The sequence below is a fragment of the Sus scrofa genome, chromosome 16 (assembly GCF_000003025.6).
Source record: "Sus scrofa isolate TJ Tabasco breed Duroc chromosome 16, Sscrofa11.1, whole genome shotgun sequence".
In the NCBI taxonomy this organism is placed as follows: Eukaryota; Metazoa; Chordata; class Mammalia; order Artiodactyla; family Suidae; genus Sus; species Sus scrofa.
This window is the reverse complement of record NC_010458.4, coordinates 53,698,363-53,714,526: the sequence shown is the minus strand read 5'-3', so window position 1 is coordinate 53,714,526 and position 16,164 is coordinate 53,698,363. Positions and strand designations below refer to the sequence as shown.

Here is a 16,164-nt window from a genome sequence, read left to right as displayed (position 1 = left end):
GCATCTCTCCCCCACCCGAGCCTTCCTCCTACTGATCTGTGTGACCTCGGGCACCTGGGCCAGTCCCATCCAGCTTCTTCTTCTGTCCTCCAGCCAGTCCCCTCCCTGGGCGGGGCCTCTGCACTTCACTTCCTCCCAGAACTTGTCACCTCCATCCCCCTCCCAGTCCCTGCTCCTGCCCAGAAAGCTCTCTGTGTCTGGCTCAGCCTCCCAGGTCTAGCTCAGAGCTGCCCCGTGGAGACTGGTCAGCTCACACCTGGCTCCTCCTCCTCCGAAGTCCTGTAGCCGTAGGATCCATGTGACCACTGTGTGTTTTATTGCGTTGGTATTCCCTGAGCTGAGATCCCCTCACTCTTGGTTTGATGTTCCTGGGGTGATGTCTGGCTTCTAGGAATCTTCAAACCATCTCGCAGACCTGGAGGAATCAGCTGCTTGCGTAACTCTTACAAGACCTCCAGTGGGCTTCTTGGGCCTGAAATCTCCTTCCATTCTCTGCTCCCTGACTCCTCCTTGGGGGACATGGGTTCTTAGAAATACTTGGTGAAGTATTCTCGATCGAGGCACAGCCTTCAGAGTGGGAGACGCCCACTCCGTGCCCGGAGGCCAGGACCCTCTCAGTCCTTAGGTGTTGTGACCTCGCAAATTCCCAAACCCCAGGACAGGAGGGGCCTCTTTGAGTGGGGCGGCCCCTCTGGCATGCCCTGGTGGTAAGCTCCAGCCTCCCTTAGCACCACTGCTGAGACCAACAGAGCCCTCATCAGTCAACAGGCTCCTGGTTCCTAGAGATCTGACACAGCTCGAGGAGCCTCAGAGGTGATCTAGTCTAATGATATTCTGTAGATGGGGACACAGAGACCCAGGCAAAGGATGGCACCAGTCTGCATGGTGGGTTAGTGATAAAGGCAGCCCTCTCCCCACAACACACACCAACCAGTCCCAGAAGCCAGGCTCCCCAATTTCCAACACATCCCTTCCTGTGTTAAAGCCCCTGATACCGGCAGCCCCCTGGGAATGAACGTGGCCCACCTGGGAATGACCCAGGTTACACTCCTTCTGCGGAAGGGACCACCTCAAGGTAACAAGTTTGGCCTAAAATAAAATTGCTAAGGTAGCAAACGTAGACTGGGCCCGCACCTCTTCTTGCTTCCCTCCTCATCCTCCAGGCCCCCTCCCGCCTCTTCCTACTCCCCAGGAACTGCTACTGGGACCCTCCCACTCAGCAGAGAGACAGGATAAAGGAATTTTAATAAACACGCTGGGGACATTAAAGGACAGAGAAGGATCGAGGGCAGCGTTGACTCCTCCTCCATCACAGTGCTCACACTTTGCTAGGAGATGCTTTAAAGTGGGGGAGGGCTTCCCAGCAGCCTCTGGATCACACCACCGAAACCCTTATTTCGCTTATTCTCATGGTTCTTCTGCTTCCTTTAAGCGATTGTTTTGAGAAGCTGATGGGGTCCCTCTCCTTCCTCCTCTGACACAGGATGGAAGGGGGGTCTCTAACAGTCAAGGGAGCCCTTGTCTGTGTCCCATGCCCTGGCCAGGGGAGGCGGTGGTGTGGCTGCAGTCGCTGCCCCCACCCCGTCACAGCTTCATTCAGCAATGGGCACTAAAGGGCCTCTAAATGCCAGGAACTTTCCTGGGGCTCAGGGTGCCTTGGTGAGCAAAACAGACAGAGATCCCTGCTCTCGAGGAGTTTGCTTGCTAGTGGAGAGAGGCAGACAATAAACAAAGAGCATTTAAGGAAGTGAAATTCTAGGTGAGCACCGTGGGTACACACATGCAGTGGCGGCGCGGGCTGGGTGAGGGGGACGCGAGAGCTTAGAGTGTGGTTGCACTTGAAAACAAGTGGGCCTGGGCAAGGAGGTGACATTTCAGCAAGACCCGAGGCAAGAGTGTGGGCGGCCCCTCCACTCCCAGCCCTGCAGGGCCTGGTGTGGCCCTGACCGGCTGGAGCCACTGCTTTGATCCTGAAAAGGCCCCCTCTGTCCCTGCACCTCCGCTTACCGGTATCTTTAGCAGCCAGGCTGGAGGCTGCCGGGGCTCTAACTGGCAAAGGAAGGAAATGTCAAACCGCAGGCCTCGCGGAGGAGCAGCCCAGAGCTGAGAGCCAGCAGCGCAGGCAAGCAGCCCAGCCTGCAGTGAACACAAGCCGAGCACCCAAGGCCTCCTGCTTTGAGGCCACCGCAGCGCACACTTTCCCAGCGGCGACCACTGGCGGGGGCGAGTGCACAGGGCGGTGGCGCTAGTGGACAGGAGCCAGAGGTCGCTGCTACCTCTGTGGGCAAACCTGTAAGGTTGCACCCCCACTCCCACACCCCCGGAACACCAAGTGACAGTGAGCAGCCAGAGGTGACTCATTCCCCCTCCCCACAAACCCCAGGCAGCACTCAGCCCCAGGCAGCACTCAGCACTCAGGGAGAGAGGTGGAGGGGCTGGGCAGCTGGAAGACTCTCTGCTCCGTCTTGGTCCCAGAAGTAGAGCAAACCCTCCCACTGAAAGTTAGGCCTGTGGCAGCAGGTAAGATCCTGCCATGACCGGAGTTCCAGCCCCATTGCACCCCTAGCTTGCTGCCTGAGCGGGCCAGTCTTGAACTTCTCAATTGAACCCCCCGCCGCCCCTGCCCCTTGATGATAGAAGGCACAGAGGATGGGACGGTGGGTCCTCGTCGAGTCTGACTGCAGCATCTTACCCAAGGGCAGTGCCCATCCTGTGACCTGAGGCAAGGCGTTTGTTTGCCCTCCCTAGACCCCAGTTCCTCATTAGCAAAATAAGGGTATTGACCTTGGTTAGAGAATCCCTGACTGGCCTGCCCATGGGGATTACATGGGTGCACCTGTTATAAACACTGATTACCAGGCCCGCCAGAGACTTTAACCCCCCAGAACCTCCAGGGGGAACAGTAACATCAAGCAGCCCGTTAACCTGGCTGATTCCTATGGTCTGAAAAGCTTGTGAAATCATCCCTGTTATTATTGGCATTCTTTGCATTGTTTTCAAAAAATTAAAAAGGAGGAGGAGAGGGAGGAGGGAGAAGACATGCAGGAGGAGGGGGAGCCTGTGGAGTGGGGGGAGCAGAAGGCAGGGTCTCTGTCTGTCACGCTGTGTTCCCCTGTTGGATCCTCCCCAGAGACCTGGGCTCCCTTTCAGTGATCCCTGTGGTTTACCAACTGTGGATGGAATCTCCCTTAGAGGGTCTTGAAATCAGTGTTTTCTGGTCCCATAGACCTAAGAAGGAAGCGATGAGAGAAAGGCAGGCAGACAGAAAGGAAGGCAGGGAGGGAGGAAGGCAACACACAGAGTGGAAAATACCCGAGCCCCCAGCACACAGTAAGAGTAGATGGTATTTCATGAGCACTCCGTTTTCCGTGTGTAGTTGTGTGCCAGCGTACAGCATTTTGCATAGTATGAGCTTTAGATGAGCCTCCCCTGTCTCCCGCCGGGTGGGGGCAAGGGCGCAGAGTGACGGGAAGGCGGGGGACTGCTCCTTGACTCCAGTTTCAGAGGCCCCTGGCCCTTCTCACAACCAGAACCAGGCAGCAGCCGGTGTTGCTCAACACTGGCCTCTCCAACCGCCCTCCTCCAACCCGCACTGCCCGTCTGTCTTCTGATGTCACCTCTGTGACCCTTGTCCCACCTCCCAGTCCACACTCTCACTCCCCATCTTGCTTTCTCTCTGCAGTCCACCCTTTAAAGGAACAGAATTCCACCTTTAAAGGTCAGCCTCCCTTTTTTTTTTTTTTTTTTGTCTTTTTGCCTTTTCTAGGGCCGCACCAGCGGCATATGGAGGTTCCCAGGCTAGGGGTCTAATCAGAGCTATTGCTGCTGGCCTACACCACAGCAATGCCAGATCCAAGCCATGTCTGCAACCTATGCCACAGCTCACGGCAACGCTGGATCCTCAACCCACTGAGCAAGGCCAGGGATCAAACCCGCAAGCCCATAGTTCCTAGTCAGATTCGTTAACCACTGAGCCACGACGGGAACTCCAAGGTCAGCCTCCTTGAACCAAGAGCCAAACCTTCCCCAAACCTGTCCTGTCATGCAAGGACCCAGGGAGAAGCCAGGACGCAGGCCTAGGGCTCAGGCCTCAGACCTCTGGAAGACTAGGCATGAGAGGGGGAACAAGACTTGGAGGGCACAGCAGGATCTCCCCACTCCCCAGCCGCATCCCCCACCCCAACAGTTTTACGCGTGTTATTTGAATTGTGCCTCGCCATCATTTTGTGTAGCAGTCAAGCATTATTCCCACTGTTACCAACAAGGAGCACAAGGCTCTGGGAGAGGTATTTGTCCAAGGCCCCATGGCGGGGTTGGGGGCTGGGAGCTGAGCCAGAAGTCGAGTGTTCTGGACTCAACATTGCAGAAGAGGAGTAGCAATTGGTCCAGAGGAGGCCCTTCTCATGTGGGGAGGACTGCGTACCTGGCCAGGGATTAGCCAGTGGATGGGAGCGGGAAGGATCGTGTGGGAGCTAGATCTTGTCATTGTCTGCATTGTGCTGGGGGCTGGCACACTCTTTAAGAGACCCAAGAATGCTGTGTTTAGCCCCGGACCCTCCCTCCGCCCTTCCTCTCTTCCTCCTTCCCTGCCTTCCCGGCTCAGGTGATCGCCAAGTGGATGAGGCAGGGTCAGGAGACCTACAGGGTATGAGGCAGACAGACACACCCACAGGCTTGACTGTATCACCTCACTCATTGGATCTTAGCCCATCCCAGCCTAATTCCACTATATTGTAAAGAGAATCGTCCAACATCTATCTGCTGCCTACACCAGCACCCCACCTTTGCCCTCTTCCTGATTTTTTAAAGTTATGCTATGGATTTAAATGTAAAACTAATAGTATTGGGGACAAAAACAAAAATCAAAACAAAAACAAATTCTCCCAATGGACATCAGCAGATTTTAACACATATTCTATGGATTTAATCAGAACACGCTGAGCTATACCAAGGGTTTTAGGCCCTCTGAAAAGGCCCTTTGTTTTCTTTAAAAACCCTCATCCGTTACAGTATTTTTGCATCTTGAGAGAGTGACTTATCTGCAGACAGAGAACACTTCCTCCCAGAACCTGCCTTCTTACAAAATCTATTTAGAACTGGGTTGGTTTTTTTTTTTTTTTTTTTTAGCATCAGGGAGGGAAATTGCGCTATTCTGAGGAGTGTAATCTTATTTTGGCCTGATGTACATAAACATAATTTCTTTTTCATAACCCTTTAGGGTGATGATCTAGGCAAATGAACCCGTGTCCAAGGGAGTGAAGCAGATAAGTACTGAATATCTATACGTGTCAACGATGGTGCCAGGCAAGTTCTGTGGGCTGCCTCCCTTCAGCTCCACCGCTCCCCGAGAGTTCCTCTTGCCCATCTATCCTCCCTGAGAGTTCCTCAGAAAACTGAGGCTAGAGTGGTGAAGTGTCTTCTCCAAGTCCCAAAGCTAGTAGTGCAGAACTCGCTTTAGAACTTGCATCTGCCTTGCTCCAAAGCCCATGCCTTTCTATTCTTTAATCCTCCCCCATTAGCAGGATAAGATAATTAGTATAAATCTGAAATTGGGAGTTCCCTTCGTGGCGCAGTGGTTAACGAATCCAACTAGGAACCATGAGGTTGTGGGTTTGATCCCTGGCCTCGCTCAGTGGGTTAAGGATCTGGTGTTGATGTGAGCTGTGGTGTAGGTCACAGAGTGGCTTGGATCCGGCGTTGCTGTGGCTGTGGCATAGGCCAGCGGCTACAGCTCCGATTCAACCCCTAGCCTGGGAACCTCCATATGCCAAGGGTGCAGCCCTAGAAAAGACAATAAATAAGTAAGTAAGTAAGTAAATAAATAAATAAATAAATAAAACCAGCTCAACTCATAAAAAAAAATCTGAAATTGTGCTCATCGGGATTTTGCATAAAAGCGTTAGAATAACTAGCACATCTTCCATGTATGTTATTAGTTACTTCCCCATTATTTCCCCTAACTTGCCCACTGATCCTTTGAGGTCGGTTCTGTTATTGTCCCCATTTACAGATGAGAAAGTTGAGGCTCAGGGAACTCAGGTGACTTGTCCACAGACTCAGAGCTAGTGAATGGAAGAATTGGGTCTCGAGTAGTCTGACCTCAGAGCCTACACTTTTACTCACTAAGCTTTCCTCTCTGCCTGTTCAGATCTAAAATAATAACCTTTAAAAGAGTGAGCCCATCTGGTTCGTGTAACCCGTTCCTTCATTTCATAGACTAGGAAACTGATGGTGATCTGGGACTCATCCCAGAAGCAGAGCTGGAATTGGTACTTACTACACGTTTGTACTTGAAGTTGTCCTGTAGTTCCCTGGTGCGCTTTTCATTATTTTGTTTTTATTCTTTTTCCTCTGTGTGTTTTGTTTTGGATAGTTTTCATAGCTCTATCTTCATGTTTACCAATATTTTATTCTGCAGTGTCTAATCTGTTTTAGCCCCAGTGTTTTCCTCATCTCAGATATTACTGGTTTCATCTCCAGAAGTTCTGCTTGGGTCCTGTTGTATTTCTCATGTCTCAACTAATTTTTTGAACATAGAGAGTACAGTTATATTGTCCTTGCCTGCCCAGTATCTTTGTCGTTTATGAGTCTGCTTTGATGCATTGGTTTTTCTCCTAATTATAAGTGATATTTTCCCTCTCATTTGTCTATTAATCTCTGATTAGATGCTTGACATTGTGGGTTTTACTTTTGGGGAGATGGATATTTCTCCATCCCTATAAATATTTTTAAGCTTTGTTTTTGTATGCAGCTAAGTTACTTGGAAGCAATGCTTTTTTTCATTCTTGCTCTGGACTACTCCCCATTCTAACCTCTATCCCCAAACCACCCAAGGACTTAGAGGTAGTACTTACGGCACCCGGAGCTTAGGGAACTTCTGGATGTCATTCTCTGCCAGGTTCTGCAATGAAGACAGCAATAGGTTACAACCCACGGGAAGGGCTCTGGGCCAGGTGAGTAGAGTGCAAAGCAATGGGGAAGAGTGGGGACTGCAGCAAACTGAAGAGTACACCCCACTCACCCATCCAAAGTAGACAGCTTCTAGATGTTGCATAAAAGCCTGTGGTCCTGGTGTTGCCAGATCTTTTTCAGAGGGAATCCTGAAATCTGGATTTTATATGAAGTTTACTGAGTTCTAAGTATTGACAGTTTATTCTCAAGCAAATAAAAACTATGAGAGCTAACTCTGTGTGACCACACAGAACTTGTTTTGTGGGCCGAACTTGGCCTTGCTGTGACATCTTCCCTAGACTCTCACCCCAGAGTTCAAGGCACCTCTCAGCATCCATATGGAGCAGCTGCGAGGAGCCAGCCTGGAGAAGGAACCTGTGCCTTGTAACATCATCACACCCCAACTGCCTCTTCCACTGGGGTTATTGGTAGAATTTTCTAGACGTGAGCATGCAATAAAGAGGCTTTCCTGAGGGAGCCAAGAGGGAAAAGGAGAAAGAAAGTCATATTTGTGAAGAGCTGACTTTGGACCTCGCCTTCAGCACCTTGATTAATTCTCACATCAACTCTGTGATGTAGAAACTACCAGCATTGTTCCGTTTCAGTGAGAAAGGCTTGGGGCTGGGGGACGTAGGAGAATTTCAGCTTGTAGGTGATGGAGCGGGGGCCGGGACCCTGTTCTGTGGCATCTGTGGTCTATGTTCTTCCTGCAGGCTTCCCTCCTGTCATGTCCCAGCACTTTGAGTGTCCCCATGGAAAGGGGAGTGTGAGAGAAGCACCTTGAAGGGAGGAGGAGAAGCAGAGGTGCCAGAAAAGAGGGTGGCACCTTTCCCAGAGAAACAATGCTGATGCAGAGAAGGGGCCCTGTGAACCTTCTCATTGAGGTCAGAGCCCCAGTGGTTAAGGCAGGAGCTCTGGAGTCAGACAGGCTGGGTTCAAATCTTGGTTCTTTCATTGAGCACAATTAGTCTCTCTAAGCTGTTTCCTTATCTGCCCATTGGGAACCGTAATAACAATAATAGCCCCATTTCAGGGGTTGTGAGGATTGAATGAGATGAGTATGCCCTGTGTTGGCTAAATGTATGCCACACCTCTTGTGAGTGGTAAATGGGGGTTAGATGAGTCATTTCTGCTCCTAGGAGGTGGGAGCAGCTGGAGTCTGGCTGGCTCTTGGAGATTAGAGTCTTTGCTGCTTCTCCTCTGGGCTGGGAGCTGCCTGGAAAGTTGCTGGCTGCCTTCTAGGATGAACCGGGCACACTTCTCTTTGAGCCCCACTGGCACAGGGGCTGGGGCATCGTAGCAGTGTGCTTCTGGTCTCATCTGCTCCAGCTCCTAGTAGCAGAGTCTGGCTCTGCCCCCACATCAGTCCCCATGGCAGGGCTGGGCCAGGAGTTTGCCAGGAGTCGTGAGACAGTCAGGCTTTGGATCAAACTTCTTAACTTCTTAACCCTGAGCCATGGCATCTCCTTTATCCAGAACCATCCCCTTCTGGAGGAGGCTACCAAGACTCATGTTTAGCATGGGGCATGACATGTAGAGGGCTTCCTGGAAGTTGCCAGAGGGATGAATGCCGAGAACTGGGCAGCTGGCCGCTGCCTTCTGTTCTGCTGAGTCAAGGACATAAGCTGGGGGAATTTTCGAAAGCATGTGAGGGAGACGGTGAGCAGGTGTGCATGGCTGGAGACGTAGAGAAACAGGATGTTAGGAAAGAAGGGCCTTTAGAACAGGGATAGGAATGGGGAGGAAAGATGGAAGATGGTAAGCCGGATTTTTGGAGAATTTTGCTCTGTGATATAACCTCCTCCTTCAAAAACCTCCAGCACACTCTGAGTTACTTGTACAATGAGGTGGAGTTAGACTCGTGGCTTTGCAGGACCATGATGACATGCTAAGTGTGTCCTCCACAGGGGCAAGAGAGAGGAGAGCTGAGAATTGGGCCCCGCCTGGAAAGGCGAGGTGGCAGACGCGGCTGCTTGCCTACCTGATAGCCACTCTCTTTCTCCCTTACTCTCAGGACCTGGATTTTGTTCAGGGCAGTGAATGTTCCCAGTTCAAAATATTTAACCCCCTAGACTCCCTTGCAGATGACTGAGATCATGGGACTCCGTTGTGGCCAGTGAGGTATAACCTGGAGGCTGATGGAGTAAAGCTTTGGGGCAAGTTTCCCTGAAAATAAGGGGGAATGCACCCCACCCTCATGCACTTTTGCCTTTTTTACTCTTTGCCCTTCTCTCCTTATTCCTGCCTGGAATGCAGATGTGATGCCTAGAGATGGAGTGGCCCAGCCATCTTGTAACCATTAGGATAGAAGCCATGGACTCTTCCCACTAGTTTGGGGGGCCTGAGCTCTCAGTGGCTTCCTTCAGCAGCTCACAGCTCTGAGTGTCCACCTCTAGATTTCTTATCACTTGAACAAGATGAGCACCTGTTTGATTAGGCCCCTATGGTTTGGTTTCTGCCCAGCTTTCTGACCCAACTTCCAAGCACACAGCCTTCTCTTTTACAACCTTCTGGAAGCATGGCACCTCCAGTTCCCCACCACACTTCTCAGTGGAAAAGAAAATTGCAGGAGTTCCCGTCGTGGCGCAGTGGTTAACGAATCCGACTAGGAACCATGAGGTTGCGGGTTCGATCCCTGCCCCTGCTCAGTGGGTTAATGATCCAGCGTTGCCGTGAGCTGTGGTGTAGGTTGCAGACGCGGCTCGGATCCAGCGTTGCTGCGGCTCTGGTGTAGGCCAGTGGCTACAGCTCCGATTCGACCCCTAGCCTGGGAACATCCATATGCCGCGGGAGCGGCCCAAAGAAATAGCAAAAAGACAAAAAAAAAAAAAAAAGAAAAAAAGAAAATTGCAGCAAACGAGATTTAAAGGACCTGGTAGCTCCTACACTGAAGAAAGAAGAAGGAAGACAGGAGGGAGGGAGGGAAAAAGACTAGCGTCTTCCACCCCTGCCTCTGGAGCTGTACAGTCCTGGGTGTTATAGACTGGAAGGGGTGCTAGATGAGATCAGGTCCCAGGCTGTACCCAGACCACCTGAGGGGAGGGTGGTTTCAGCAGAAGCTGCCAGGGCAGGCCCAGGTTCTGCTCCCTACTTTCCTGGCATTTCATTCGCCTCTCCCCACTTTCTCCCTTCACACAGGGATGAGAATGTGCAGATTCACTGAGGGCCGGCAGGTCCCAGATATTGAGGCAGAGGAAGGAAAGCTCCAACCGAGGCAGCAACCCTGTCTTAACAGGCCTGACCCTCACAAGGGGAGCACTGGGGGACTCCCAAGAGCTAGGAGGGACTGTCACCCGCTGTCATTCAGTCCCCTGTGCTCTGCCACTAGAGGAGGGAACAAGGGGAAGCTTAGGGAGGGCGAGTGCTTGTTCGAGGTGACCCAGGGCATCAGGACCACAACCAGGACCATCCCCAAGGACGATGTCTTATTCTCTTTCCGCTCAGCCCTGAGAAGTCTTGTTCTCAATGCTAAAGGCACCGGAAGGAAATACTCAGATTTAGCAGGAGGTGGTGGTGTTCGAGAAGAACAACAGAGAGTTCCCACTGTGGTGCAGCAGAATCTCCATGAGGATGCGTGATCAATCCCTGCCCTTGCTCCCTGGGTCAGGGATCCGGTGTTGCTGTGAGCTGTGGCGTAGGTTGCAGATGCAGTTTGGATCCTGCGTTGCTGTGGCTGTGGCGTAGGCTGGCAGCTGTAGCTCTGACACGACCCCTAGCCTGGGAACCTGCATATGCCATGAGTATGGCCCCCAAAGCAAAAAAGAACAGCAAAACTCCCAGAATTCTAGTGGCTCAAAGCTCAGAATAAAGAAATAGCAGTGTTAAAAATTCGTGCAGTGTTATATTAAATTAAATGTGTGCCTTAATCTCATTACTAGGTGCGTGACTTCGAATAAATCACATCTCACCTCTGTACTTATTTCTTTAGTTGTAATTGAGGTGGTTGCAGCCTTCCTGAAGACCCCTTTCTGCTATAAAACAAGCTTCTAGAAGGCAGAAATCCCATCTGAATCATCTCTATATTCCCAGCACATGGCACAGTCTTATATGGAAAAGGAGCTCAGGAAAATGCTTTTCAAGTGAAGGGCAGGGTGAATGAATGATTTATTTAGGTGGAACAGTAAATAAACATGTCTTACATGGCGCATGAAAGAAAAACTCAGACCAATAAGGACAATAGGTTTGGTCTCAGCATTAAACTTAAGAGCTGCCCAGAATGGAACAGAAGGCTCTTGGTAGTAGTGAGCTGACTGTCACTGAAGGAATTCAAGAAGCTGTTGCCCACTCCCCCCGCCCCCAACTCCAAATCCCCGTTGAGAACACCTGCCCCATAAGACCTTTGAAGTCTTGTTCCTCCTTTTTTTTCAAACAGTGAAGAAACATGGCGATAAGGAAGGGATTGGTGCAGTCAGGGTCTCTCTTAATAGCAAAGGTGTCTGTTCAGGGAAATGCTCAAACTACCTCCCCAGACACTACGCAGTGCCTCTAACTCCACCAATCAGAGCTGCATCCCTTTCCATTCCATGGCTCAGTCCTTAATATGCAGCTGCATCTTCATCTTAGGCTTGAAGCTTTTTGCAATTATGATGAGGCGGAGAGAGCCATATCACATGTGTGTTTCATTGGCACAAAACCAACTATGGGAATTGAGTGGAGAGGAAGAGGGACATAACTGAAATAAGGAGGGTGATTCTACCCTTTCTTCCAGTCAGAGAGTATGGACTCCAGAGTGAGATGGGAAAAAGAACCTTCTGTTCTCCCAGACGGCCTTTTTTCCCCTTGGCCTTCTCAAGTACGGGGGTATTTGAATAGATTTTCAAGAGGTGCGTGCGTGTGTGCGTGTGTGTGCGTGTGTGTGTGCGTGTGTGTGTGTGTGTGTGTGTGTGTGTGTGAACTGTAATTGAATTCCTCCTTATACTTTGACTTTAGAATGTACCTTGATATCAGTGAAAGATCTGGGGGTATCCCAAACAGAAGGATGCTGAGAGGTGACCAGAGACATTCACACAAAACTCTGAAGAAGGGCACGGGCTTTGCAGGGGTCCCGAAAACAAGCATTGCCCAGGGACAGGGTAGACCACTTGGCCCTGCAGCCCTCAGTTAAAGTGCAGAGAAGCTTTGGCCTCCATGTGTCGGACTGGCCAGCACTTACCAAAAACCTTGGCCCGTCGATGTGATGCTTCCTCACAGCCTTTTCACAGTCCTTGTAGTTGAGCTGCAGAGAGGCAGGAGGTGCTGTCAGTGTGGGCAGGCTCCTGCCATTGGTCCCCCTCCCTCGCCTGCCCCAGAAGCTTAGCAATTTGTGGTACTTGTGGCTAGCCAGACTCCCGCCTTCTCTCCCCTGTCTAACAGAGGGACCCGGTCCCTACCTCAGGGCTGCTTTCACTAACCCCTTGGGACTCTCTGAAATGGAGAAATTGCCTCGGTCCACGGCTTTGGGGCCAACCCCTACAGAAGAGAGTGCCTTTAGAGTCACAAAGGGCTGGCCCTATGCTGAAGAGCTGAAAGACAAAAATAAATAGCATCTATCATCTGGCCACCCAAAGACAAACTCGGGGAACACGGTGATGTGTTTCTTTCAGTGCTTTTTACTAAGCATCTTGCTAAACATAATTGAGGTTTTTGTTCATATTCAATCTCATCTTGACTTTTCCCTTGAAATTACCTGCAAATGATCATATAGGTACGACCTCATGTTATTTATTACAGGCTGATTTTGAATATTATTTTGATTTACTCCCTGTTGCTAAATAGGTTGTTACTTAAACTGCTGCCCCAATAATGCTAATAGAAACTTCTAATAATTTTTGAACACTTGCTATATGGGAGGCACTGTTCTACATATTTAAACCAATTTTAAGTCATTTAGACCTCAAAGATAGAGAGTCTAAAGACACGGAGAGTCAAGTTGTTTGTATAAGCTTCCATGGGGAACAAGTGACAGAGGTGACAATCGGGCTTCAGAGCAAGGCTTTAATGTCTGTCAGAAATGTTCTCCTTTTAGGTAATAACAGTATAACTTACACACAGTAAGTGAACAGATTTTTTTTTTTTCTCTCTTTAGGGCTGCACCTGTAGCATATGGAGGTTCCCAGGTTAGGGGTCAAATCAGAGCTATATCTGCCGGCCTACACCAGAGCCACAGCAATGCAGGACCTGAGCCACGAGCCACGTCTGTGACCTACACCACCACTTATGGCAACGCCGGATCCTTAACCCACTAAACGAGCCCAAGGATTGAACCTGCAACCCTATGGCCCCTAGTCAGACTCGCTTCCGCTGCGCCACAACGGGAACTCCAATAAGAGAACAGATTTAAGTGCAGATGAACATCCCATGCAGACCACAGTCTAGAACGTCGTGGATAGTCTCCTGCATACAGTTTTTTTCTTCTGTTTTAAATGGTTTAATTTAGATTTTCGGATTGGAGTTGTAGAATCAACAGGAATGATCATTCTAGGGTCTGGGTTGCTTTTCTAAAGGGTCCCCTCAATTAACAATTGAATCAGGTGCCTGTTTTCCTTCATCCTCAACAGCATAAGCATTTGCATGTGAAATATCTCTAAATGATTTGACGTCTCAGGCTAGAGTATTTAAGATTAAATGCTTGTCTTGAGAATCCTAGCTTCTCTTCACAAGGATGGGGCTTGCAGTTTGTATGGCCGCCTTATTTCAGAGCAAACTTAAAATCTTGGCCTTTTCTTACAGCCAGCACATCTAAAGCGTGAATGCAGTTGCTCTAACCTCAAGGCCTGCTAGGGTAGGATGGTTATGAGAAAGCTCAGGAGAAGCTGATTTAGGGGTCATGTAGAAAACAAGCAGCCTCTGTGGAACGCCAAGCACCCCTTTTATCTACATACTGTGGGGTAAAATGGTTCTTAGAATATTCAGCTGCTTTTTTTTTTTTTTTTTTTTTCTTTTTTCTTTTTTGGCCACCCAGCAGCATATGGAGTCCCCGGGCCAGGGATCAGATCCGAGCCGCAGTTGCGACCTAAGCCATAGCTGCAACTACACCAGATCCTTAACCCACCGCCCTGGGCCAGGGACTGAACCTATGTCCCAGCACTCGCAAGATGCTGCCAATCCTGTTGCGCCACAGCAGGAACTCCTCAGTTGCCTTTAATTCATTGTTTTCTCATCATTATCAGTTGACTCTCTGATTTTGCAGAATGCTGGCTTGGACTCTAGATAGACACACAGCCCTGCAGACTGGGGCCTGCCTGGGAGTTTGATTCTGAGCCAGTAATATCTAGGCCTGGGGGCAGCAGTATTTCTATCATATGCTTAGATGATTCTTTTGAGTGCTCAGCTTTGGTTGGCACTGGTCTGGGGGAGGTCCCTAGTGTTGTAGCTAGGCCCGGAGAAGGGAAGGGACTGGCCTAAGGTCACACAGTGAGCTGGGGACAAAACCAGGATTAGAACTCACAGCTCTCTGGAAGTTCCGATTGTGACTCAGCGGTAGCAAACCTGACAGGTATCCATGAGGATGTGGGTTTGATCCCCAGCCTCGCTCAGTGGGTTACGGATCTGGTGTTGCTATGAGCTGTGGTGTAGGTCACAGACTCGGCTAGGATCCTGCATTGCTGTGGCTGTGGTGTAGGCTGGCAGCTATAGCTCCTTTTCAACCCCTAGTCTGGGAACATCCATATGCTACAGGTGTGGCCCTAAAAAGAAAAAAGAAAAAAAGCCCCTCATAGCTCTAAGCCAAAGTCTCCTCCACTGCATGGCCCAGGATGTCTTCCTGCCGTGCCAAAAGAAGTCCAAGAGTTAAAGAGACATAAAACATGACCTCAGTCCTCAGAGGCCTGCGTTCCAGACAGAGGATGAGCTGCACGTAGCTGAGATGGTGAGACACAAAGGCCCAGTGATCTGCATGATGTCCCCAGCGAGGGTCCAGTGAGCAGAGCAGGAGAAAGGGAAGATCAAACACGAATGGGCCCCCCTCTGCTAAAGGCCTCACACATGCATTGCCTTTGATTCTCCCAGTGATCCTGTGAGGTTAGTCACCGTTAGGATCTCTCTTTTACTGATGAGAAAGCCAAGGCACAGAGAGGTGAAGTAACCAAGGGAAGGTCACCGAGCCAGCAGGTGGCAAAGCCAAGATTCAAACCAAGGTGTGTCTGGCTCCAGAGCTGGCTAGGGAGGTACTTCCAAGGGGGCAGGCCCCCAGTGCTTCATTAGAAGTCATAGCTGCCAATAGGACTTTTGCTGGCTAAGGTCTTTCCCCAGATGACTCCATGGTCAGTTCACGTGGCATTTGCTCTCTGGGGGAACTGAGGTGCTGAGGGTTTGAAGAGTGTCTCTCTGCGTCTGTGGGGATGCTGGGACCTCCTGGCTCCCAGGTGTCCCTCGGTCTCCTCATTCCTGCCCTCAGACCTTTCCTGCTGGGAGAGGGAACCTGTCCAGGTGCTGTGGACTCTACCCAGAGTCTGAGGTCTCCACAAAGAAAACTCTTCCTTCCCCCAACTCAGGCAGAGAGCCTTCACCCTGAATCATTCTGACATGTAGTCTATCTCCCTGTACTAAGGGGAACTTTACCCATGAATTCTTCAATTGCTGTACAGGGTTATGTAATTCCTATCACATTGGAGATGGGGCCTGTCTCTGCTTCTCAATCCATCCCCAAGTATGCCTCAGTAATTCCTAATTCTTTTCTCCTTTCTTTATTGAGGCAATATGCCACTTTAGAGCACCTTAGTAAATTTCACATGTGGCTCTAATGTATTTGGTCTACATTTAAGGAAAGTATTTAAAAACACCCTTCGAAAGTCGGTTATCTCAATGATCTTTGTACCCGCAGTGCTGAAACCTAAGTTTTTATGATCTTTTGGAGGTAAAAATAACAGAAATGACATGCACAAAGAAAACCCAGCAAGTAACAGGATCTGTGGGCTGTGCCTCTATCATGCCACACCCGCTTCAACATTTTCACATTTTTCTTAGGCAAGAACAGCAGTAACAGGAAATACCCTGGTACCATATAGACCCCAAGCTGGGCTATGTGTCCCAGGGAGCCAAGGCCACCCCCAAGGAAAACAGAACATCGACTTAATAACCTCTAAGTTCTGCACTTAAAAGTCTTATCTTTGTTATAATTCAGAGTATCAACCGAATTTGATGTCACCCTCCAGAGATGGGGTGTTAGAAACTCAAATGTCCCTCATAAGACATCGTATACCTTGGACAAGGACAGAGGGTACCTAACTGAGTCAG

The 16,164-nt window shown here is 50.0% G+C and overlaps 1 protein-coding gene across 2 annotated transcripts in view; it reads right to left on the bottom strand.

The window, feature by feature from the left end:
- The window catches only part of LCP2 (lymphocyte cytosolic protein 2), a 44,763-nt gene that overhangs the window by 27,210 nt on the left and 1,389 nt on the right, over positions 1-16,164 (bottom strand). For both annotated transcript variants that reach the window (XM_021077083.1, XM_021077084.1), the window contains exons 2-3: positions 12,104-12,166; positions 6,855-6,901 (exon numbers count right to left, since the gene is read on the bottom strand). In XM_021077083.1, coding sequence (XP_020932742.1) covers positions 6,855-6,901; positions 12,104-12,166 — 110 coding nt within the window. The remainder of the gene's footprint in view (positions 1-6,854; positions 6,902-12,103; positions 12,167-16,164) is intronic.